This window comes from Eptesicus fuscus, chromosome 4 (assembly GCF_027574615.1).
Source record: "Eptesicus fuscus isolate TK198812 chromosome 4, DD_ASM_mEF_20220401, whole genome shotgun sequence".
NCBI classification, from domain to species: domain Eukaryota; kingdom Metazoa; phylum Chordata; class Mammalia; order Chiroptera; family Vespertilionidae; genus Eptesicus; species Eptesicus fuscus.
In genome coordinates this window covers 73,266,296-73,293,281 of record NC_072476.1, presented here as the reverse complement: position 1 = coordinate 73,293,281, position 26,986 = coordinate 73,266,296, and the positions used below count along the sequence as shown (strand labels likewise).

General features: G+C 39.9%; 1 protein-coding gene and 1 long non-coding RNA gene across 2 annotated transcripts in view; one reads left to right on the top strand and one right to left on the bottom strand.

Annotated features, from left to right (window-relative positions):
- ANKRD31 (ankyrin repeat domain 31) overlaps positions 1-26,986 on the bottom strand; it is a 123,476-nt gene that overhangs the window by 49,063 nt on the left and 47,427 nt on the right. The window contains exons 10-15 of the mRNA XM_054715168.1: positions 26,435-26,590; positions 19,007-19,149; positions 13,113-13,257; positions 8,588-8,640; positions 6,135-7,641; positions 5,499-5,636 (exon numbers count right to left, since the gene is read on the bottom strand). Of these exons, the coding sequence (XP_054571143.1) occupies positions 5,499-5,636; positions 6,135-7,641; positions 8,588-8,640; positions 13,113-13,257; positions 19,007-19,149; positions 26,435-26,590 (2,142 nt within the window). The remainder of the gene's footprint in view (positions 1-5,498; positions 5,637-6,134; positions 7,642-8,587; positions 8,641-13,112; positions 13,258-19,006; positions 19,150-26,434; positions 26,591-26,986) is intronic.
- LOC129148865 (uncharacterized) lies at positions 13,279-16,876 on the top strand. The gene is made up of 3 exons (XR_008555859.1): positions 13,279-13,297; positions 16,660-16,722; positions 16,859-16,876. It is a non-coding gene; the product is annotated as an uncharacterized LOC129148865 (long non-coding RNA).

The following is a 26,986-nucleotide window of genomic DNA, read 5'->3' as shown; positions in this document are numbered from 1 at the left end:
TAAGTTGAAGCTAAAAATGGTAAACTAACCACATTTCCCCCCTATTTCCTCCCCAAACCATGCTAAAATTATAGTAAAAGATATTTTGAAAAATGCCATACAAGAACAATAAAAGAGGAAACAATAAATAGAAGACTTCAAATAAATTTAGGGGAACTGGAAAGTCACTGATAGAGAAGACATGATTGACATGGCAGAGTGGGGAATGCTCCAATCCAAGTGCCTGCGAAAGGAATTTGCAGAGGAAGGGAGCCGATCTGAATTAGGCACTCAGCACTTGGGGGCATCAGGTACCATGGAAGGCAGTATAGGACAGGGCTGGAAAAAGCGACACTGACTATAAACGTATGTATATAGAAAAGTTAGAACTCCGAGTTGCCTTTCCCAACCCCAAAGTGCCTGGCAACCACTCCTCTTAGCCCAGGTCCCCATCTGGAGGTTCACTTTCTATAGAAACTACATCAAAGAAACTTCAGACTAAGACACAAGGAAAAGTAGAGGGTTGGGCTGATTAAACAGACAAGAATAGTCATTAAACAATAGTACTCAAAGTGGAATCTCAGATCAACAGTATCACTTGGGAAATTTGTTAGAAATGCAAATTCTTCAGCCACCCTAAGCCTATTCTGGAGGGCAGACTTTAAGATGATTCCTAATGATTTTTACTTCCTCATATTTATAGTCTTGTATAATCCCCTCCTCGAGAAACTTGCTTCTAATCAATAGAATAACTCAACATTGAGGCTATTTAATTTCCTTATCTATATATATAAAAACCCAGTGGTCATAATGCTGTAACAACCAGTGCGCTGCGAGGTGCACGAGTGGGCGGGGCTGCGAATGCGACGGGGCAGCGGGCGGGTGGGCAGGGCTGCAAGAATGGCAAAGCATGCATGGGTGGGTGGGGCCGCACAATTTCGCATGCTGGGCTTCAAGTCTATATATATATAAAAGTCTAAGCAACCATTATGACCGGATGACTGGCCAGTAGCTATGACGCTCACTGACCACCAGGAGGAAGACACTCAATGCAGGATCTGCCCCCTGGTGGTCAGTGAGCTCCCATAGCCAATCTCTCGTGGTCCCTCCCCCCGGCCAGCCAACCTCCCTCAAGACGGCCCTGATCAGCCCAATCGCTGGCCAGGCCAAGGGAATTTGTGCACCAGGCCTCTAGTTAGGTTATAAAAGATTATAACATATTCTGTCTTGCTAGTTGACTTCCTCTACCACCTTCAGCCTGTATGTTTTAATGAACAAGTGGCCACCTTGAAAGAGCCCATGAAACAAGAAACAGGATAACCACCGGATGGGCACAACCCTAAAGGAACTGAATTCTGCCAACAATCAAATGAGCTTGAAAGTGGATTCTTCCCTAGTTGAGCTTTCAGATGAGACCCCAGTCCTGGTCAACACCTTGACTGCAGCCCAGGAAAGATCCTGAGCAAAAGACCTGGCTAAGCTATGCCTATTTCCTGACCTACAGAAACTATGAGATAATTAAGGTGTGTTGTTTTAAAATAATTTGTGATCATTTTTCATGCACTAATAGATAACTAACACACCTATTGAATTAAAATTCCTGATGGTAGAGCCCAGCAATGCTTTGATGGCTTTCCAGGTGACTCTGATGCAACATAAGGTTTGAGAAACATCGCATTAAATCATCAGACCCTTACCCTGTCCTGTTTCCTAAATGTCAGCAACCAGACATATAATTTCAGAGCAAGAGAAAAAAAACACGTCTCTAATGGATGGATCCTTTGGTTATGAGAGTCACAGGGAAGATTGATAGCTTCATGTCTATCTTCCATTGACAGCCAGATTTTCACTCGGAAATTTTTTATTGGACAAAGAAGACATATTACATATATTTCATGTGTTATATGTATATATTTTTAAATGCAGATTACAAATTTGAATAGAAAAATCTCTCTCAGTAACTGTTACTGTGAGTAATACAAATCTCACCTTGTTCCTAGTATGTTTGTAGCAAAGAAGGTAGGTATGTGATAAATATTTTGGTGCAAAAACTCAAAAATTGCTCAATGTTACTGTCATCATAAATTTCCCTAGCATTTAACTGAAATTTGAAAATAACAAAATCTGGGAGAAAATGGAAAGGAAAAAAATGGGACTTACACTAAAATTCTTTATGAAGTACACTGTAGTTAAAGTTGAGTATTTCTTAACAGCTTTATACTTAATTAAAGCATTGATTATTACTTGTCTATATTAATAAAAGGGTAATATGCTAATTAGACCGGACCTCTTCCGGACATCCTTCTAGGCAAAGCCACAGTGGCAGGGGCCGAGGCAGAGGTGGTTAGGGGCAATCAGGCAGGCAGGCAGGCGAGCGGTTAGGAGCCAGCGGTCCTGGATTGCGAGGGGGATGCAAAGAAATCGGGCCTAAACTGGTAGTTGGACATCCCCTGAGGGGTCCCGGATTGGAGAGGGTGCAGGTTGGGCTGAGGGACCTCCCCCCATGCATGAATTTTGTGCATTGGGCCTCTAGTCTATTAATAAAGTATAATGTCATTAAGAAATACTCAGCTGATCCTGGCCCGTCTGGTTCAGTGGGTTAGAGCATCGTCACGTGCACCGAAGAATCTCAGACTCGATTACCAGTCAGGGCACATACCCAGGTTAAAGGTTTAATTCCCAGTTGGAGCGTGTACAGAGAACAACTGATCAATGTTTCTCTTTCATATCAATGTTTCTCTCTCTTTCACCTGCCCTTCCTCTCTCTCTAGAATCAATAAAAAAACATGTCCTCAGATGAGAATAAAAAAAAAAAGAAAAAGAAATACTCAGCTGTCTACCTTTTTATATGGCCTGTTTTTTCCTCTCTAGATTTTTGGATCTTCTCTTTACTTTTGTTCTGAAATTTCACAGTGAGATGTCTTGCTTATTGTACTGGACACTTTGTGGGCTCTTTCAATATGGAAACCTCTGTGCTTTATTTCTTATTTCTTTAATGATTTATTTTTCTATATTCACTATTCTCTCTGGATATCCTGGAGTGATCTAATTTTATTTTCTCTCTTTATTTTTTTCTATTTTTATTTTTTATAGGAGATGTGGAATGCTTCACCTCCTAACTCTGCTATATCCATATATACATGTAGTTTAAAAATCCAGCTATTATATTTTTAATATCTAAGGGCTCTCTGTATTGTTCTTCATTCCTTTTTTTCTATGCCTTTTTAAACAAGTTTTAAATATATCCTGATTCTTTAATTATTTCTGTTTCTTCTGGGTTCCTTTAGTATGTTTAGATCACTTTGATGTATCTTTCATACTGGGGTTTTCTACAAAAACTTGTTGATTTTTGGCTATCTGTTCTTATTTAAGTGAGAGAAACTAAAATGCTGACTGGAAATCTGTGGAGGGTAAGAGGAGTATAGCAGAGCTCAGGGCTTGGTTGAATTCACCCTTGGTGATCAAGAAGTAAGCTGGCATTTATGTTAGGGAATTGCTAGATGTATTTGGAATTATCTCCTCTTGGGCAGTTCAGTTTATTAGTTTAAAAAAATAATACTTACTCAGGCACTGTGTTAAAAACAAAAACAAAACCAGAAATGAAACACAAAAGAAATTTATTATGTCATAGTTCTGGAGATCAGAAGTCCAAAACCTAGGTGTCAGCTGAGCTACACTCTCTAAGGAAGAATCAGCATTTCTTGGCTTCCTTGGATTTGGCTACATTGCTCCTCTGCCTCCATCTTCACATTGTCTTCTCTCCTGTGTGCCTCAAATCTCCTTCTGTTTTTCTTTATATAAAGACACAGTAGTAATTAGATCCAGGACCCACCAAATAATCCAGGATGATCTCCTCATCTCAAGATCTTAATTACATCTGCAAAGTTTTTTTTCTAAATAAGATAATGTTCACTATTTTATCACTCTTTTATATAACACTAGAAGCCTGGTACACAGATTCGTGCACCAGTGGGGTCCCTCGGCCTGGCCTGCAAAGACCAGGCAGAAACCGGCAGTCTGACATCCCCCAAGGGGTCCCAGATTACGAGAGGTACGAATCCATGCACTGGGCCTCTAGTATGCATATAAGATCTTTGGTTAATCTCTTCCTGCCCTCCCTCCTCCCCACTTGCCACTGAGATTCATCAGTCTGTTCCATGTTTCCATGCCTGTGCATTGAGTGTCTGCCCACTGGTGGTCAGTGTGCATCATAGCTACCAGTCAAAAGGTTGAAAGGTCACTTAGGCTTTTATAATATAGACTAGAGGCCCAGTGCACAAAATTCATGAGTGGGTATGGTCCTTAGGTCTGGCCTGCAATCAGGGCCATCTTCCTCAGCTGCCTTCAGCCACCCATCCCCAGTTCCCCATTCGCCATCAGGTGATTGGTGCCTGCCGGCTGGGGAAAGGGATCAAAAGGTGGTCAGTGCACCTCATAGTGACTGGTCCAGTGGTCATTCTGGTCGTTCCACTGTTAGGGTCAATTTGCATATTACCCTTTTATTATATAGGATAGAGGCCTGGTGCACAGGTGGGGGCCGGTTGGCCTTCCCTAAAGGGGGCCCCGGATCGGGGTGGGGGTCCCCGCTGGGGGGTGGGGCTAGCCTGGGTGAGGGGCCGTGGGCAGTTTGCAGGCCATCCACGCCCCTGATCAGGGTGGGGGGGGGTCTCCTCTTGGGGGTGGGCCAGTCTGAGCGAGGGGCCGTAGGTGGTTTGCAAGCCAGCCATGCCCCCAGCTTTGTCAGGAATGGCATCAGGAATGACGTCCGGAAGACATCCGGTCTATCTGGTCTAATTAGCATATTACCCTTATATTAGTATAGATAATATCACAGATTCCAGGGCTTAGGGCATGGACACATTTTGAAGAGCCACCATTTAACTCACTATAGGAGGAATATATAAGAAGGGCTTCAATTTACATGAGACAGGACAATGGGAGAAGGTTCACAGAAAATGCCTAATCCAGTGTTCGTTCTACCACTAGTATACTAAACAGAAAATAAATCAACTTTTCAATGCTTAGTATTCAATTCGAAGTGGTCCAGCCCACTGTTCATCACAGAACTAACTCCAAGAACTATCAAAGGATAGTTAGCCTGTCAATACTTCCAAACACATACAGTTCATTCATATGACACAAAAAAACTAGTGGCTATGCTTTTTTAATGTTCGTTATGTTAAAAGGGCTCAGTGGAAGTATCTGAGAGATGAGACACAGTTCACCCACAATGCTCACACTCAATATTCTTGCTGTTTATATCCTTTAAAATAACAAATTAGAAGTCAGAGGCTGAAATATCATAAGAATATATCTGAAGACTAATAAATTCTCAAGTGTTACTTTACAGTAAAACCATTTAAAATATCGCTGAAATAATCTTGTAATATAGTGAATGACTAAAAATAAATAAATAAACAAATAAATCTGAAATTTTAGAACTATTCTGAAATACAGTGGATTCTTGGGTCTGGCCAGGTAAACATTTACCTATTGTATACAAGTAAAGAAATACAAACCTTGGCTGCAGGTAGCTTTTGATAAATTTTGTTCTCGGATGTTAGCAGGTATGTGAATTTCTGAATCTGTTCTATCCTTGTTCTCCTCACAATTTCTTACAGTGCTTTCATCTCCAAAGATATTAGTTAATTCCTTATCTGAAAAATACATTTTTGTAATATCAGTATGGCAGTTCTTCTTACTGGTTAAATTACTAGTCATATAACTATTCCAAGTTTCTGTTCCTAGCTGGAAGAATTTAGAAATAGTTTTATATAACTAATGTAAATTAGTTTGCTAAATGCAATTCTGATGGGAATACAGTGAAATCACTGGAGCTAACAATTTACTGCTGTAAAAATGTTAAGTTTATTGATACTAAGATAAGTCTATACTAAAAATGAATATAAAAATTGATATAAATACTGTTTATTAACTTCTGTCAATATCAATTTAGCAACCATCTTTGATAATAATGGTTGAACTTTTAAAGTAAACACTATTACTTAACTAATTAACAGCATCCCCCAAATTATAGCCCTCATGTCCTCATTATTGTCAGTTTGGGCATAGGTTGAGTGAAATTCAATTGGAAATTTCTATAAAATAAGTAAATCTACAGGAAATGTGTACAAATCTATCAACACTACTAATACCTGGCTTATGAGAAATTTCCTTCTCTTCTCTTTGACTAACTTGTGAGATGTTGGTCAATTCTTTATTCATATTGTCAATGGAATGAAAATCTATATTATGTATGATTTCACTCTCAGCAAGGTCTTGTCTCATTTTTTCAACTTTAGTTGTTTCTATTACTTGAGAATGAACAACTGTGGATAAAGGCCCATTTGAAAAATTTGGTTTTTGGCCTTTGTCAGTGTAATTCCTTTTAGTGCCTTCTTTCTTATTCACCTTTTCCACAATATGTGTATTTGTTTGATTCATTAAAGAAGTTGGTATGCTGGGGCTACTACAATTCTGAGGCCTTTGGAATTGCTCCACATGATTAGTCAACTGAGAAACTTCATGTGTTGAAATTGTTCTTGTACAAGCCAAAGAAGTATGCTCAGGACTGCCTTGTGAGTGACCAAAAGAAGTTCCATATATATATTGCTCATAATTTGCAATGTGTGGTTCAGAAACGGCTGTATTATCTGAATTAGAAAAATTAACAGCCTCCTGTTGTGGAAGTATGCTTAGGCCACCTGCTTTTAACTTATTTTCCTGTGAAAAATGGTCTTTAGAAGGTAAAGACTGTTCAAAATCCATTACTTCTCTATTTGTTATATTCTCTTTATAATTATAGTGGTTTTTGCAACTTGTAGAATATATCACCTTTTTAGACATTATGGTCTCCTCAGAGGTACAGCAATCAACATGAATATCATTATTAAAATTTTCCCACTTATTAAGGTCCTCTTTTTTTTCATCCGAGTTAGTGTTTTCATGGGATTTATAAGGACTAATGTGCTGTTGTTCTTGGTGAATTTGAGCCTGCTGATCTGTAGTAACAACGGGTAATTCAATTTCTTTATGTACAGAAAGTCCTGAGAAAGTAACAGCTTTAGCTTGGTCACTGGATTCTAATCCCAAGGATTTTATTTCTTGACTTTCTAATAAATCCAGGCTCTGGGTATGTGTCTCTTTGGGAACTGAATGAGTATCAATATTGTTACTTAATCCATTTTCCAGGCTTGACAGAGCTGGGCTAAAAGGTTTACATGACTCTTCTGGGAGGTCATCGAGGGTTTGGAGAATTTGCTGCTGATCAGTAGTAACCAATCTACTTCTTCTGGAAGAAGAGACAGCTACGGTCTTTCTTGAGTTTCTTTCTTGGATTGCCTTATGCACCTGAGTCCTTTTATATTGTTCATTTCTTCTTCCTTTATATTTAGACGCATTTGTGCTGGGATCCTTGACATTATGGAGATTGTTTTTCCTGAGTCCTGTAGAGTATATTTGGTTAACAGTTGATTGCTTATGCTTGAAGTTGCCAAATTTCGTGCTTTTGGAATTTCTTGGGTAATGTTCATTTACCTCTTCTTTCTTTATAAATAAACCCTCTTTGCTTCCTTTATCAACTTTTACATGTTCTGCCTTCTGTCTGTTGGAATTTTCATCACAAACAAACCCAATGCAATTTTTAGAACTGAATTTTGGTTTCTATAGAAATAAAATATATAGTTAGCTTTAATTTTCAGCTGTAGTTCTATACTTGATTCATTCTGGATTGTTCATAAATTAAACTATTATTCCATTCAATTTTATAATTTGATCTAATCACAGGGCCTGCTGAGATATATACAACCTGATTCTTCAGAAAAAGTAGACTAACAGAAGAAAGGCAAATATAATAGACTCAGTATGTGTACCAATCTTTGTTCTCTGCTGTACATTTCAATTTTTTGACAATATTTTAGCACTACCAATCTTACTAAATATAATTTAAAAAATCTTAATCTACTTAATATTTATAGGCTCTGGAAATAAATCAGATAAAAGTTTCCTTGTAAAGGAAATTTACCAAGAATGCTTTAGAAACACTCTTCTTTCCCAATTGTTATACAGATAGAGCTAGAATTAAAAGAGTTTCTTCCTCTGGTATCTGTGACAGACTGTAGGTAGGGCAGCAGAAGAAGGATTTTGAAAACAAGAAGACATATATGCTCCCAAATTGGTCTGCATGGAAAGATTATTGTGGGCTGCTAAGATTAAAACAGGAACAATGCTTCCTGCTTCCTGTCACTCATCACAACCCAAGCACCAGATGAAGAGTAACTGCCCACCATGTAAAGTTTGAAGGGATGGATTGACGCCTTTGACTCTTGTACTATGTTTAGGCCAGAGGAAATTTGACATGGTTGATAACCCTAATGGCTCCATGAAGAGGAGGTAAAAGGAAATGTCTACCAATATATCAGTGCCCAGATATGCTACATTTACTGCTTCCCAAATTAACTGCCCAGAACCCTCTGATTCTCATATAATTATTCCCAAGTATCTTAAAAGCAAAGGTGAAGTCACTGTTCCTGATGCATGCTTCAGTAACCTTTCTTTCCTCTTTGATGATGCATTCTAAAAAAATGTTTTTTGCTAAACAGAGATATACCTTGGGCTGGTGTGCATCCTCTACATCTAATGGGTCAGTGCTATCCTTTTGAGCTGTAAACAAAAAGAGAAAAGTCAAAAAAAACAGCCTCCAGTGGCCAGACTCAGGACTCCTAAAACATATAAATCCCTTGCTATGAGAAAACCAGGTAGATTAAGCAAAATTATGCCAACATTTTCTATTAAGATTGGCATAATCTTACATAATATTACTGTAATTTCCATATGTATCAGAAACCAAAAGCTATCTTGAGAGAGCTGAGAAAATTTCTGTCGGTAAAGCAAAACAGACCTTAAAAATTAACTAAAGATGGACACTAAACTAGGTATTTTTATATTCTCCACAGATATATCTAGATATTTAACTGTGTAAAAGCTACTTTTATAAAGCAAAAAAATTATTTCATAATTAATTGAATTATCATTTCCTGATATGTTTGCTTAATAAAGTTCAGTCTGTTTCTCTTGTTTTCCAGTAAGATTAGGCTACCAGAAAGAAGTCTTTTGCTCTAAAGAACTTATTAATTGCCTCTAGGTGGCTTTTATCAATGAAGTTATTTCTTTACTATAAAAATAGGGTGCTTTGATCCAGGTCTTAGTCCTTAGTGACATTCAACAATTATCTCTTGGGAAAATTATACACATATTATCTCTTGAATGGAAAGTATTTGTTTTGTTGTGTTGTTTTTTTCCCCAAAGGACTGATACTACTTATTCAACAAAAATTTACTGAATGCCTACTATGTATATGGTACTCTAGTATTCATTACTAGACAAAACAAACATCCTTTCCTTCATGGAGCTTAGATTCTAATGGGGGAAGACCAAAAATAAAAAATAAGCAATTGTCCAATGTGTAAGATGGTGTTAAGTGCCAGGAAAAAAGAATAAATACTTGTACAGTAGGGTAAGAGGGATTGAAATGCGGTGGTTCTAAAAACGTGTTCATAAAATTTTTGATACTCTTCCATTCAAGAAGTGGAGCTTAAATTTGTTCCCCCTAAGTGTGGGCCAGACTTAAGAGACTAACTTCTGGGAGAAACCAAGATGGCGGCATAGGGTAAACACCTAATTGTTGCCTACCACAACAATTTTGAAACTACAACTGGAAAACAGAGCAGACATCGTCCAGAACCACCGGAAAGCTGGCTGAGTGGATGCTCTACAACTAGAATAAAATAGAAAGGGACGCTGAGCTTCGGGAGCTGTGGAGGTGCAGAGATCTGTGAGCACGGAGAGGGCGGGCGGCTGAATACACAACTGGATTGCTCGCGGGGCGCGGAGAGGGTGGGCACCAAGAGCGCGGCTGGCTTTCTCATTCAGGAGGAAAACAAAGCCTCCCTATTACACTGATTTCCAGTGCTGGTCGGGGAGAGGCCAGCCTGTCTGGCAGCAGGCGAAACTCGAGAGCAGCCTTCTCTCAGAGGGGCGCAGCCATTGTAGTGGGATATGGAAAATAAGGCCCTCTTAGGGCAGGGCTGACGGGAAATCAAAGCTTGTCTGCACCAACCTGAGATCCCGCCCCATCCAAGCTGAGCACAGAAGCCCTCCCAGGGGCTAGCTTTCTCATTCGGGAGAAAAACAAAACCTCCCAACCACACTGATATCCAGCTCCAGTCAGGGAGAAGCCGGCCTGTCTGGCAACAGGTGAAACTTGAGAGCAGTCTTCTCAGAGGTGCGGGCAGCCATCACCGAGGGACATTAGGGCGGGGCTGACGGGAAACCAAAGCTTGTCTGCACCACCCTGAGACTCCGCCCCATCCAAGCTGAGCACAGAAGCCTTCCCAATGGAGACACACTGCTGATACTCACAGCCAATTAACTTGGAGATCAACTCCCCCCTGTGATACCAACAACAAGCAAGGCTTAACTACAACAAGACTGCACATACAGCCCACAAAGGGGTGCACCAAGAGGATCCACCACAGGTAACTGGGGAGGCTGAGCTACTGGGCTCTGCTAAGACACCTAACACACAAAGCAACTCCATCAACTCAGGGAAGCAGCTAAAATGCGGAGACAAAGAGGCAGGCCACAATTAAAGGAAATGGAGGAAAGCAAAAGACTGGATATAGAGTTCAAAACCATGGTTATAAGGTTTTTTAAGAATTTCCTAGAAAAGGCCGATAAATTAAATGAGAACCTCAAGGACGTGAAAAGGGATCAACTAGAAATAAAGCATACACTGACTGAAATAAAAAATATTATACAGAGACCTAAAAGCAGACTAGAGGATCGCAAGAATCAAGTCAAAGATTTGGAATACCAAGAAGCAAAAAACACTCCCCTGAAAAAGCAAAAAGCAAAAAGAATACAAAAAGTTGAAGATAGTGTAAGAAGCCTCTGGGACAACTTCAAGCGTACCAATGTAAGAATTATGGGGGTCCCAGAATAAGAGAGAGAGCAAGATACTGAAAACCTATTTGAAGAAATAGTGACAGAAAACTTCCCCCACCTGATGAAAGAAATAGACTTACAAGTCCAGGAAGCACACAGAACCTTAAACAAAAGGAATCCAAAAAGGACCACACCAAGACACATCATAATTAAAATTCCAAGAGCAAAAGACAAAGAGAGAATATTAAAAGCAGCGAGAGAAAAACAGTTAGTTACCTATAAGGGAGCACCCATATAATTGTCAGCTGATTTCTCAACAGAAACTATGCAGGCCAGATGGGAATGGCAAGAAATATTCAAAGTGATGAATTGCAAGAACCTACAACCAAGATTATCTACCCAGCAAAGCTATCATTCAGGATTGAAGGCCAGATAAAGAGCTTCACAAATAAGAAAAAGCTAAAGGAATTCATCACCGCCAAACCAGTATTATATGAAATTCTGAAGGGTATTCTTTAAGAAGAGGAAGAAGAAGAAAAAGGTAAAGACAAAAACTATGAACAACAAAGTGACAAAAGTACATATCTATCAACAAGTGAACCTAAAAATCAAGTGAATAAAAATCTGATGAACAGAATAAACTGATGAATATAATAGAATCAGGGGCATAGAAAGGGAGTGAACTGACAATTCTTGGGGGAAAGGGGTGTGAGGGGTTTGGGAAGAGACTGAACAAAAATCATACCCCTATGGATGAGGACAGTGCGGGGGTAAGGGCAGAGGGTGAGGTGGGAACCGGGTGGACGGGAGCTTATGGGGGGGGGGGGAGGAACAACTGTAATAATCTGAACAATAAAGATTAGTAAAAAAAAAAAAAAAGAAGAAGAAGAAGAAGAAGAAGAAGAAGAAGAAGAAGAAGAAGAAGAAGAAGAATATGCCATATACTGTTGAACCTCAGAGGGAAGGCAGGGGAGGGTGGGTGAGAAGATAATAGCCAATGAACTTGTATGCATATATGTATAACCAGTGGATACAGACAATGGATGGTGAGGGCCTGGGGGAGAGGGGAGGATGGGAAAGGGCTGGAACAGGTTACTGGGGGGGAAAGGAGGGCCTATGTAATACTTTCAACAATAAAGATTTTTTTAAAAAAGAAGTATAAGTAATTTAGTAACCTAATAAATTCAGAATATCTTAAGGGGGAAAAAAGAATATGCCATATATATATAATCTTGTTTCTGACAACTGCAGAATCATTTTTTTTTTTTTTTGTAGTTCAATTTAAAAGTGTTATGGATGAGCCCTAACCAGTTTGGCTCAGTGGATAGAATGTCGGCCTGTGGACTCAAGGGTCCCAGGTTTGATTCCGGTCAAGGGCATGTACCTTGATTGTGGGCACATCCCCAATAGGGGGTGTGCAGGAGGCAGCTGATTGATGTTTCTCTCTCATCGATGTTTCTAACTCACTATCCCTTTCCCTTCCTCTCTGTAAAAATCAATAAAATATATATTTTTAAAAAGTGTAATGGATGAGAAGGCAAAAGTATAGCCATAAGAGAAGATTCTTAGGGAATGGAAATAAACAATTTTGGCTATATTCATTGATAGAGATACAGACAAATATAATTTACATCACATCATGCTATTCAGCCAAAGGATTATAGAGTGTCAGAATTTTATAGAAATTTTCTTAACTGTCTGTAATGTACAATCTTGGGAAAAGTACATTTGATATTATCTTTCTTTGTTCTTTTAGAGTCCTTCATTTATGTGCATTTGCAAAAAGTGAGTGTGCTTTATTAAAGGAATGAAGCAAGGCCTTGGGTGGTGTGGCTCAGCTGGTTGGAGGATCATTCTGTGCACCAAAGGGCACATACCCAGGTTGCAGATTCAATCCCAGGTCAGGGAGTATACCAGAAGGCAACCAATCCATGTATCTCTCTCACGTCGATGTTTTTCTCTCTCTCCCTTCTCTCTCTCTCTCTCTCGAATCATTGAAAAACATATCCTTGGGTGAGAATATGTTTTATAATATATATATATTAAAAAAGAATGAAGCAAGGACACCATTGGGTGGATTTTCTCAAAATGTATAAGGAAAATAAATTTAATTTCTATAATTTTAAATTCAATTTTTGTAATTCTCTACAGACATGGTGAACAGATATAACAAGGCAGTATAATCTTACCTGAAATAAGCTGTTTTTGATGTTTAGGAACATATCTCTCAAGAAGAAGCCTCATACGTATACCTTGGGCCTCATCCAAAGCACACTTTCCATTGGCACGTCTAAATAATGGATCAGCTCCATTAAAAAGAAGTAACTCTGCCACCTAGAGGAAGATTGTTCAAATGAGGGAACACGGACAAAAGGTATATTATTGTAAATGTGTGCTAGCATACAACTCTAAGCAACATCAAATATTTCTTCCAACAATATATAGTTTGAGTTTACCTATAATATCTTGCCCAATAAAAAATTTAATATAATTGCTACTGAGCCATAATTTATTGATATGCATATCACTTTTCTTACAAAAAAATTAGGGAGGGAGTAATAAAGTCCCATCAAGTAAGAAAAAAGACAAAAGAGAACAACTTTCAAAAGCTCAGAAATGTAAGTTGGCAGATGAAAACAGATCACAAAGGAGAACTTCCTCTAGGAAATTCTATCTCCAGGATAGAACTGGGTTGATGTGGTGAAGCATTTAAGCAAAACTGGCTCTTAAGGTGAAAACAGCACTTGGAATTAGAAACAAGGGAAGAACATCCTTTAAAAAGTAAACTGGGTTCAAAATCTCTCATTACTCTTTTATAAAACAACTGGAGGCCCGGTGCATGAAAATTCATGCACTGGGGGTGGGGCGGGGGCGGTCCCTCAGCCTGCCTGCCACCTCTCACAGTCCAGGAGCCCTCAGGGGCTGGAGGCGACCTGGTGACCAGGGGAAGGCAACGCCCCCATCACACCTCTGCTGCTGCCACTGCCAGCAGCACAAGCCTCGGCCAGCCCTGGTTACCTTAGCCTTGGGCGGCCCTGAGCAGCTGGGCAGCTGCCATCCGAGGCTTGCCTGCGCCTCGGGCGGGCCCTGGGCAGCTACTGGGCGGCTGGGGGGCTGAGGGGATTGGGGGACTCCAGAGGCAGGCACGCGGAGCGGCTGGACCTGCCTGGGGACAGGCCCGGCCGTGCCATGCATCTGCCACGCCAGCGGGGCTGAGGGGACTGAGTGCCTCCATCTTGTGGCTGTGGGCGCCACCATCTTTGAGTGATAATCATCTTGAAAATTTGCAAAACTGTTTCATCTGGGGGGGAAAAAAAAGAACCCAAAAATCCCACCCTGGATTAATCTGCATTAAGGTCAGGCTTATAGAATACAATGGTTTTAATAAATTTCTTTTTTTTTTTTTTTTTTTGTTCATAGTTTTTTTTTTTTTTATTTTTTTTTATTTTTTAATTTCTTTATTGATTAAGGTGTCACATATTTGTCCTCATCCCCCCATTCCCATCCCACCCCTCTCCCCACGCATGCCCCAATCCCCTGTTGAACTTAACCGTTGGATAGGCTTATATGCATGCATACAGGTCCTTTGGTTGAACTCTCCCCCTCCCCCTACCCTCCCCCTACCCTCCCCTATCCTCCCTCTGAGGCCCGATAGTCCGATCGATGCCTCCTTGCTTCTGGTTCTGTTCTTGTTCCTCAGTCTATGTTGTTCATCATTTCCTCTAGATGAACAAGATCATATGTCACTAGATATATACTAATAAGAACTGAATGTGAGACGAGCAATAATATTTATGCTGACATGCAAATGAATCAATCTGTAGCGAGCTTCCCCCTGGAACAACAGTTCTTTTGAGACCCAATTTCGATGTCCAGTAGTTCTTAATAAATTTCTATTTATCTGCTATTATGTATTTTTAGTTGTTTGATAACTGAGGTCTCCTAAATGATTTAAAATAAAAAACACATTTCAAGTTTTTTTTTCAAATGTTCAAAGGTATTTCTCAATCCAAGCATCTTTATAATAGACAGAAATATTTCAAATGTCAAACTGTAGTACATACTTGATTTTTTTAATGATTAATAGAGAAAACTATTAGTGCAGTTTCACCAGGGAGTTATTAATATATTTGTGTGATTTACAGTGATTCTGTATCTGCTCCATAGAGTGTAAGAAGTGGTTTGACTCTTAATAATGTAATAGATCATCAAACTTTGTAAGATAACTCACTCCAGACACACATGAAATGAATAATCACCATGTCGAAGGAAGATCTTTTCAATATATGTGAATCTCAATACCACTGTCAACCAATTTCATACACTCATATACCTCAGGACACTTCATGAAATAAAAGCTTTGTTAAAATCATGACAGTTTACATCCACTCGCCATGCCATTTCTTTTACCAACTAACAAAGTAAGCCTAATGAAAGAGGAATCAAGGTTTATCTGATATAACTCGTTCTTAGTGATACCTAAAGATTTTCAAAGACCACTATCTTCTTGTCTAAATGTCTCCTACCATCTGTACCAGATTTTTCTAAGGAGCCACACTGAGCTGATCTGTAATTCTCAAATTTCACCTTTTCCTCATTTAAAAAATGTATTGTTAAGTTTTATTGATATAGAATTCACACGACACTCAATTCATGTAAAAAAATACAATCAATGTTTTTAGTATGTTAAGAAGGTTGTGTAAACATAACCATAACCTTATTTTGGAACATTTTCATTCCCCTTAAAAGAACCCTTTAACCATGATCTGTCAACTCACTTTTCCCCACCGTCTACCATTCCTAATCTTCTTCCTGTATCTATACAGTTGGTCTATTATGGATTTTTTAAAAATCATACAATATGTGTTTTTAATGGCTTTTCCACTTTTTTAAAAAAAACATTATCTTCTAGTATCTCCTATCTTTTAGTATCTTTCCAATATATAGTCAATGCCTGTAGGACAATACACTGAATGGCCAGATTATTATGATCTCTGAACGCATAATAATCTGGCCACTAAGTGATATATATATTAGAGGCCCGGTGCATGAATTCGTGCATGGGTGGGGTCCGGCCAGCCTGGCCAGGGGGAGGGGACATGGGTGGTTGGCCAGCCTGCCTTCTGGTCAAACTCCTGGTCGAGGGGACAATTTGCATATTAGCCTTTTATTATATAGGATATACACTGAGTGGCCAGATTATTATGCGTTCAGAGATCATAATAATCTGGCTACTCAGTGTATATTCAAGTTTCTTCAACTCTGGAATGTTTAAGAAGCTCACCCTCTCCAGCTTCTGGGACCAGAATCAGGTTCCCAGGGCTCCCCTATCTGACATCTTTAGTCCTGTCACATCTAAAATAAATGAGCAATCCAATACCCAGGGCCTGTGCCATTTTTTTCTGATCACCTCAGCCTCACCTACGAGATTCCCTGAGGTAAGCCTGATGCTCTCACAATTCCTACTCTACTCTCTAACACAATTTCCTGTATCACTTTGATTCTCAAGGCTTTGGTTCTTAAGTCAGTCCAGAACTAAGTTGGAGTTTTATACTTCATTCAAGAGAGACTGGGTGAAGTAATTTGTTGGCTTACCCCAGATAAATCGAAGGGGAGGGTAAAAAAGAAGACAGACTGTGACTTCACTCCACCCTACTAGGTTTTAGCTTTTAATTCTCATGACCCTTCTCTAGATTTGTACTCCTTGTCATTCTCTTTTATCTGACCGTCAATCAGGGTATGCCATGATGCCAGGAACACATGAGTCATGGAACACAGGAGTTGGCAAAAGGGAGAGTGGTAAGTAGTGAACCTGTGTCTTTGGTCCCTTCTACTTCACTGAGGGAACAAGAGAAGGTTACATATCTGCAAAGGCTAGAGGGAGACAGCTAATTCTAGCTTGTGAGGTGGAAATTAACTGAAGATTCATCACCAGGTAGAGCAAAGGAAGAACTGAGAAAGAAAAGTGCTCACATTGCCCAAAAGGAGGAAAGATTCCTCACCAGAAAATGTCAGCCCTGACAAGAGGAGAAGAAAGAAGTGCTTTGGGCCCTAACTGGTTTGGCTCAGTGGATAGAGCGTCAGCCTGCGGACTGAAGGGTCCCAGGTTCGATTCCAGTCAAGGGCATATACCTTGGTTGCGGGTACATCCCCAGTAGGGGGTGTGTAGGAGGCAGCTGATAGATGTTTCTCTCTCATTGATGTTTCTAGCTCTCTATCCCTCTCCCTTCCTCTACTGTTAAAAATCAATAAAATATATTTTTAAAAAAAGAAGTGCTTTGGCATTAAGTTTTCACTGCTGGAGGTCAGCTGTGAAGAGGGGGTAAAGGGCAGAGAGAGGGGTGCATACCATTACCTGTCTAAACCTGTATTCTTCTGGCCATTAAATTAGGTCCCAGGCAGAATTCTTTCCTCCCAGCCTCTACACAATGTGCAGAAATGATCACTTACTAGCAGATGATACATTATCCAAAAAAGCAAAACTACCTAAAGCACTGTTTCACACTAGGAAGGAATGGGCCTATCTATCTATGACCATATCTACCAGCAGCCTTCCACAGCTCTGTGTTAGGCATTTCTTCTGAAGGTATATAGAACAGATCTTCCTGAGCCCAGTTGTTAGTCCTCTTTCCTATCCTAGGAGTTTTGAACCCAGGGGGAACTTCAATCCTATCTAATAAAAGAGTAATATGCAAATTGACCATCACTCCAACACACAATATGGCTGCCCCCATGTGGTCAAAGATCCTGCCCCCATGTGAACACAAGATGGCCAGCATGGGAGGGCAGTTGGGAGGGACCAGGCCTGCAAGGGAGGGCAGTTGGGAGGGACCAGGCCTACAAGGGAGGGCAGTTGGGGGCAATCAACCCTGCAGGGGAGGGCAGTTAGGGGTGACCAGGCCGGCAGAGGAGGAAAGTTGGGGGCAAACAGGCTGGCAGGGGAGCAGTTAGACATCAATCAGGCTGGCAGCGGAGTGGTTAGAGGGTGATCAGGCTGGCAGGCAGAAGCAGTTAGGGGCAATCAGGAAGGCAGGCAGGCGAGCAGTTGGGAGTCAGCAGTCCTGGATTGTGAGAGGGATGTCTGACTGCCCGTTTAGGCCCGATCTCACCGGATTGTGAGAGGGATGTCCCAACTGCCCTCCCATGCTGGCCGATCTCACCGGGCCTAAACGGGCAGTCGGACATCCCTCGAGGGGTCCGATTGGAGAGGGTGCAGGCTGGGCTGAGGGACAACCCCCCTCCATGCACGAATTTCATGCACCAGGCCTCTAGTACTGAAATAAATAACAAGGTATTTTCAGTAAGTGCCTCAGCCCTGTAATGCAGTGACTGAACAACAACAACAAAAAAAAGTAAAGAAGGTTCACAGCATATTCAATTTCTGAAATAAACTATGTGTGCTGGAATTCATAATCTTTATTATCCATTATTACAGTTACTATTAATCAACTCATATGGAATTACAGTATTTTGATATTTAACCAAGGTATGCTTATGCTGGTGTGTACTGCCCAATCATTAAACCTGGAAGGTTCTCATGTCTTATGGCAACTCTGAAACTGATACTAGACTCCATAAAACTATATGCCTCCTAATAGGACTGGACATCATTGTGTAAAACTTCATAGAAGGAAAGATTCTCTTGAAACTTATAAAGCACCATACAAAAAGAGTCTAAAAGTACCCAGCTGGCATGGCTTAGTGGTTGAGCTTCAACCTATGAACCAGGAGATCAAAGTTCAATTCCCAAGGGCACATGCCTGGGTTTCGGGCTGGATCCCAGTATGGGGCGTGTAGGAAGCAGCCAATTAATGATTCTCTCTCATTATTGATGTTTCTATCTCTCTTTCCTTCTCCCTTCCTCTCTGAAATTAATTTAAAAAAATTTTTTAAAGTTACATGTAAAATGTCACCTACCATATTAGGGACAATAAACCCATATACAGTAAAATTTTAGAATAATTTTGAATATTGATTAGCAGAATAACCGAAAATAATTCCTATTTTCCTATTTCTTAGTGCCAGAGCTTTTTAAGACTTGCAGAATGTAGCATCTGCTCCACAAACGAAAGCATCACAGTACCTTATAATGTCCACTCATCACAGCATCATGTAGGGGAGTGATTTGGTACTTTCCTTTGACATTTACATCTGCTCCACCTTTTACTAGTTCACTTGCTGTCTCATAAAATCCCCTTACACTAGCTTCATGAAGTGCTGTCCAACCTATTATACAAAAAGGAAATGATACTTGTTTATATTTGGCATCTTAATGCATCTTAATAATGTTCTGTGCTTAGCCTTAAAATAAAAACTCAAATTCTAAGCTGTTTCTTTAAAAAATATTTTTATTATACGAGACAAGATAATCTCACCATGAAAACAAACGGTATTGTTTGGTGAATTCAACAAATCTGAGGGACAAATCAAATTTCTACCCCAACTCTGTTGCAGAAAAATATAAAAAGAAGTAAAGTATTTAAAACTATTCCTGCCTTCTTCAAATAAAAAGGCTGTAAGGAGGGTGGGTGTCATTATTAGCTCAGAAAAAAATGCTGGCTGCAGGCTACTTTTCTGTGAAAAAAGAGGGAAGAAAAGCTTTATTTCTAGCTCAAGGTACTTCCATTAAAGTAACCCAACTGGCAGGACTACATAGAATCAGTTTAAAAGTATATATTTCTTTTCTCCTTATTTGCAAAAAAAACTATTTAAGGTAGTTCAATTAAGAATCCACAAACTATTCCAAGAAAACCATTCATCCAGACTAATGTTCTTTTTCTCTGTTAGCCAGAGACAATGGTATAGGTTATAGAGATTTATTAAATTCCATATGATTGATGTAAAAAAATCTAAAAGTTGCATGTCAAAAGTGTATTTCAGCTCTGGCTGGTTGCTTAGCGGTTGGAGCATCAGCCCACAGATCGAAGGGTCTCAAGCTGGATTCCTGGTCAAGGGCACATACCTCATACCTTGGTTGCAGGTTCCCCAGCTCCTATAGGGGTGCATGCGGAAAGCAACCAATTTATGTGTTTCTCACGATGTTTCTCTCTTTCTCTCCTCTCCCTCTTCCCCCCCCCCCCTTCTACTCTCTAGAAATCAATGGAAAATATATCCTTAGGTCCGGATTTTAAAAAATAATAATAATAAAATAAAATATAATTTTTTTCAAAGTGTATTTCACTCTTTTCAGAACCTTCTCCATAAACAAGGGTTTCTTAGATTTGGCACTAACATTTTTGGGCTGGATAATTCTTTATCGTTTTGAGCATTCTACCAAAGGCCAGTAGCACCCAACCCCTTCCCAGCTGTAATAACTAAAAATGTTTCCAGAAACTGCCAAATGTCCCGAGAGGCAAAATCACCCCAGTTATAGAAGGAATTTCTCTTAAATAGAAAGCCTAGAGTAAAAAATAAAGGACACCAAAAATGGAAAATATATAGTTAATAGAGGTTTTTTTCCTATAAATTTCCTTAAAATGCACATGGCTATTTAAAGCAATTAATAAGTAATATTGGTCGATAATTATAACATTAATAGAGTCCCGGTGCACAAAATTCGTGCACTGGGAGGGGGAGGTCCTTCAGCTCGGCCGGTGCCCTCTTGCAGTCCAGGAGCCCTTGGAGGGTGTCCGACTGACAGCTTAGGCCCACTCCCTGCTGTCAGTCGGACATCCTTAGCATATTAGGCTTTTATTATATAGGATAAACTTGCTTAATTAGACCTGCTTTCTGATTTAGCTAAACTTTTTCCAGCCCAGTGAAGCACTCCAACTTCTCTTTCAGGTAATTGTCAGCAACACAGCAGTAAATATCAACACAAAAGCAGATTATTATTATAGATCATGCAGGGAGAACAAAGGGTAAAATATTTAACTGCAGCAGTGTTTGACTATATTCAGCACAGTAAGAAAACCTGAAGTCATTTTCAATGTGCACCATTTCTTCTTTTCAGTTGGGTCAGGTTTCTAAGCTTTCTAAATCTCCATTTTCTGGATAATGAAAAGAAAACAGGGTTCCACTGAGTTTCCTATCTACCTATTCCAGGACTTCTGTGAGGATCAAATGAGATAAGGCATGGGAAAACACTTCACAGACATTTGGTTAAAGTGTAAAATATTTCCACCTGGCTATAAAGTAAGTTGTGTTCCTGGGCTGAAGAAACTGCAAGGAGGCTAGTCGCTAGGGAGAGGAAGTCAGGGATTGCTTCCTGACATAATTAGCCCATAGCCACTGTTTCCGAGCTGGGCTGGGTTGCGGGCTGCATTTTGTGCCATGGGGTCTTGGCAGCATCAGCTGTGATTTCATGGGCTGTCGCTCTGGGGTGGAGGCGGGGCCTGTGTCCCACTTTGGGGAAGCCGAGTGTTGCTTTGTGGGTGCCAGGTCCGCCGTTTCTTTGTAAATGGCCACTGCGTATCATGGTAGCTCTTGCATTGAGCTTCTGCCCCCTGGTGATCAGTGCATGTCATAGCAAACAGTTGGACAGTCAGACAGTCAGACACTTAGCATATTAGCCTTTTATATATAAAGATGTGACAGTTATCACATAAAGGATAAGGGAAGTATGTTCAATGTTCATACGTTTTATATTAAGTATTACAGTATTAACTCTAAGAAGACTGTGGAATATTAAAGATGCATATTGTAATCCCTATACTATCCACTACAAAATAATGCAGAAATGGAAACAAGAAAACAAATGAAGCTCATAAGGGACAAATAGCAAAATGGTAATCCTAAATCTGACTACTTATATTAAGTGAAAATTTACTAATCATCCCAATTAAAAGGCAAAGATTATCAAAATATGTAAAATAGCAAAATTGTATGCTGTCGACACAAAATACATTTTATTTTTTTAATATATTTTTATTGATTTCATCAAGGAAGGGAGAGGGAGATAGAGATAGAAACATCAATGATGAGAATCACTGATTAGCTGCCTCCCGCACACCCGCTACTGCGGATCGAGCCTGCACAATTCAGGCATGTGCCCTTGAGAATCGAGCCTGGGACCCTTCAGTCCACAGGCTGACGCTCTATTCACTGAGCCAAACCAGCTAGGGACTGTGTCTTTTTTTTTTTTTTTTAATTGATTTTTTACAGAGAGGAAGGGAGAAGGGATAGAGAGTCAAACATCGATGAGAGAGAAACATCAATCAGCTGCCTCCTGCACTCCTCCTACTGGGGATTGTGCCCGCAACCAAGGTACATGCCCTTTGACCGGAATCAAACCTGGGACTCTTGAGTCCACAGGCCGACGTTCTATCCACTGAGCCAAACCAGTTAGGGCCTGTCTGTGTCTTTATATTTAAAATATATTATGCGTAGCCCTAGCTGGTTTGGCTCAGTGGATAGAGCACTGGCCTGTAGACTGAAGGGTCCTGGGTTCAATTCCAGTCAAGAGCACATACCTTGATTGCAAGCTTGATCCCAGCCTTGGTCAGAGCTCGTGTGGGAGGCAATCAATGGATGTGTCTCTCACATCTATATTTCTCTATCTCTGTCTCCCCTCCGCTCTCTCTAAAAATCAATAGAAAAATGTTCTTGGGTGAGGATTAACAAGAAAAAGAAAAATAAAGACACAGACAGGCCGAAAATAAAAAGATAAAAAATGGCATTGCAAATAGACAAGAAACATAGAAGGCTACAATGTCTATATTAACATACAAAGTAGACTTCAAGACAAAGTGTATTACCAGAGATAAAGGGATATATTTCATAAAGATTAAAAAGCAGATTTAACCCTAGCTGGTTTGGCTCAGTGGATAAGAGTGACAGCCTGTGAACTGAAGGGTCCTGGGTTCAATTCTGGTCAAGGACATTTGCCCTGGTTGCAGGCTCAATCTCCAGTGGGGGATGTGCAGGAGGCAGCCAATCAATTATTCTCTCTCATCATTGATCTTTCTATCTCTCTCTACCTCTCCCTTCCTCTCTGAAATCAACAAAAAATATATTTTAAAAAAGCCGATTTATCATAAGATATGACCATTATAACTATATATGCACCTAATAACAGAGCTTCAAAATATAAGAAGCAAAATTTTACAGAATTAAAGGGAGAAACAGACAGTTCCACAATCATAGCTGTGAAGACTTCAATACCCTTCTCAGGAAATAATAGATCAACTAGACCAAAAAAAATCAATAAAAAGAAAGATGTTCTGAACATTACCAACCACCTTCATCTAATTGACATTGATAGTTCATTACATACAACTGAAGAACAAACATTCAAGTGCACAAGGGTTCTTCACCAAGACCATATACTAGACAATAAACCAATTCTCAATAACTGTAAAAGGATAAAATTCATAGGAAGTATATCCTTTGACCACAATGGAATTAAATTAGAAATCAATAATGAAGGAGATCTGAAAAATCCTCAAATATTTAAAAATTACACAACTTCTAATATAACCCTGGATTCAAACAAGTAAACATACAAGAAATGAAAAGTATTTCAAACTGAATGATAATGAAAATGCATTAAAATCTGTTAGATGCAGTAAAAGCAGTATTTAGAGGGAAACTTAAAGCTTTAAATCCTTATCCTATCAAATAAAAGGGCAATATGCAAATTAACCATCACTCCATCACAAAGATGGCAGCGCCCATAGCCACAAGATGGCAGTGCCCAGTCCTCTCAGCCCCACCAGAGTCCCCCAGTCCCAGGAGGGCAGCTGCTGAGAGCGGGCAGTGTGAGCAGCCTGGCAGAATGCTTGCTTCGTTGCCCCGGCGACGATGCAAGCATTCTGTGCCCAGCCGTGGATGGACATCTGGGCTGTGCAGAGCCTCTGGGCAGTGGTTGCAGAGTGGCCAGGCCCTGCAGAGAGCTACTGGCGCACAAATTCATGCGCAGGGCTACTAGTAGTACAGAAGAAGGTACAAAAATTCGTGACCTAATTTTCAACCTTAAGAAACTAGAGGGGAGAAAAAACTAGAGAAAGAACAAAGAAAATAAAAAATAAGTAGAAATCAGAAGAAAAGTAGAAATAAAATACAAAACAGGTAATAGAGAAAAATTTAAAAACCAGCCGTTAGTTCTTTGAAAAAAAAATTAACAAAATTGATTATCCTCTAGCTTAGGAAGGATGGAAGAAAAAGAGTAAAAGGAAGGAAGGAAAGAAGAAGGGAGGGAAGAAGGAAAGAAATGAAAGATAAAATGAAAGTATAAGGAATGAAAGATAAAATATTCCTAAAGATCTTCACATATTACAGTATTACAGGGGAATATTATAAATAACTTTATGCCAATAAATTCTGTAACTTAGATGAAAACTGAAACAAAAAATCTGAATAGTACACACTTAATAAATAATTTTAACTTATTATTAGAATCTTCCCACAAAGGAAACTACAGACCCAGATAGTTTTACACTTAAGTTCTGTCAAACATTTAAGGAAGAAAAAAACCTCAATCTTATGCAATCTCTTTCACAAAATAGAAGAGAGAACACTACTTAACTGATTTTATGATACCAAAACTAAAGACATTACAAGAAATTAAAGTACAGCCCATGTGGTTCAGTGGATTGAGCATCATCCCATGCACCAAAAGGTCACTGATTTGATTCCAGGTCAGGATACCGGGTTACAGGCTTGATCCCCAGTAGGGGGGTGTGCAGGAGGCAGCCGATCAATGTGATGTTGCTCTCTCATCAGTGTTTCTATCTCTCCCTTTCCCTTCTTCTCTCTCTAAAAATTAATAAAAGCATATTTAAAAAAAAGAAAATTATAGAACAACTAGAGACCCAGTGCAAAAAATTCATGCATGAGGGTGGGGGCGTCCCTCAGCTCGGCCTGCACCCTCTCCAATCCAGGACCCCTCGGGGTGATGTCCAACTGCCAGTTTAGGCCTGATCCCTTTCGCAATCCGGGACTGCTAGCTCCTAACCGCTTGCCTGCCTGGCTGCCTGGTTGCCCCTAACTGCTCCCCTGCTGGCCTGATTGCCCCTAACCACCTCAGCCTGCCTGCCTGATCGCCCCTAACTGATCCCCTGCCAGCCTGATCACCCCTAACATCTCCCCTGCTGGCCTGATTGCCCCTAACATCCTCTGCCTCACCCCCCACACCCAGGACCCAGGCTTCCCTCCTCTGGCTGGCTGCAGGCACCCGGGACCCGGGCTTCCCTCCCTCTGGCCAGCTGCGGGGACCTGGGACCTGGGCTGACTTCGCTTGGGCCAGCTGCAAGAGCCTGGGACCAGGGGCAGCTTCGCCTAAGCCAGCCACAGCCACAGTCGCTCAGGACAGCAGGCGGCTTCGCCCAGGCTGGCTGCAGCTGTAGGCACCCGGGACCGGCTTTGCCCGGACCCGACTTTGTCAGGAAGAATGTCCAGAAGGTCATCTAGAAAACATCTGGTCTAATTAGCATATTACTTTTTTATTAGTATGGATAATCAACATCGATACAAAAATATCCTTAACACAGTATTAGCAAATCGAAGCCAGCAATATATAAAAAGAGTACTATAGCATGACCAAACATCTATTCCTCATAAAACTCTCAGCAAATTGGGAATAGATTCCTCAATATGATAAGGATCAGCTACAAAAACCTACAGCTAACATCATGCTTATTATTAAATATTAAAGAGGCAAAACTAACCTATGGTGAAAAATATCAGAACAGTAGTGCTTCCAGAGACTGGGGATGGGGAATAACTGGGAAAAGCATGAGGGAACTTTTTAAGATGATGGTAATATTCTCTTAGAGGTTTGGGTTACACAGGTGAATGTATATGTCAAAATTCATCAAATGGTAGATTTAAGATTTGGCATTTCACTGTATAAAACTTTATCTCAAAGAAAAAAAAATATTGAACTATAATTATGACATTTATGCTGAGGTCTTCAGTGGTAAAATATACTGTCTATAACTTTCTTTAAATATATCATCATAAAGATGGATTGATTGATGAACAGAGAGATTGATAGATGGGTAAGTGTGAAATAATAAGAAATAAATATTGGTCTCTATCTTCTGGTTTCTGACACAGAGCTCCAAAAACCATTGTATACAGGGGTGCTAGAATATTTTGTTCTATTTAGTTTTTGACCCATTTCCTTGGCCATTGCTACTTCTGTACATCTACTTCTGTACATCTTTCATTTTATCATCAGCCTCCCCCAAGCTCAGTGTACCATTAGTTTCTTTCAACCTTTGACCTCATTTTCCACTCAAAAATGAGGTGTATAGTAACAATGCCCAGGCAAAGGCAGCAAGCCAGCCTCAGGAATCCACCCTTTTGTGTAATGCCACTGCACACAGCCTACCCAGAGGGCCCCAGGCACGCATAATCACTGAAGATGAAATATAATGCTCTTCTCTTGCTCCCTCCACTTCCCACTTCCCTAGGAGATGATGTTGAAGAGCTACCTGTGCAGGAAAATTACCTGGAAGCTTTCTGTTTGAGACTTGCCTTAGGCTCGCTTTACTATATGTTCATAGGAATAAGTAATCTAAAACTACAAACCACTTTCAAAATAACTGTGGGTGGTAACCCAACTTACCAGCATAACTTGGTTGATTAACATTTCCTCCTTTTTCAATACAATAATGAACAAGATGAAAATCATTGAGAAGAGCAGCCTTATACAGCAAGTTCTCTCCAAAAATGTTTCTCCGGTTAATGAGAGAAAGAGGTATTTTATTCATCTTCATTTTTTCTAAAAATAAGGAAGGAACAAAAGAAAAAAAAAATAACAATCCTTATTTGAAAATCAGGAGGAATACAGATGACACAGTGAATCTAGTCAACGGAACAGATGTATACTATATTATGAAAGAGTATTTCATCCATTAACCCAACTATAATATCTACATGAAATAAGGTGAAAGAGACAAATGTTAATTTGAAGTTATAAATCATCTGAGCAGTTTATGTTGACTGAAACCCATGAAAGGTGCATATATGAGAAGATTAACAGATTATTTTCTTTTTTTTAACCTTTATTGTTGAGAATAGGTTTTTAATTTATTTATTTATTATTGATTTCAGAGAGGAAGGGAGAGAGATAGAAACATCATCGATGAGAGAGAATAAAGGACTAGCCGCCTCCTGC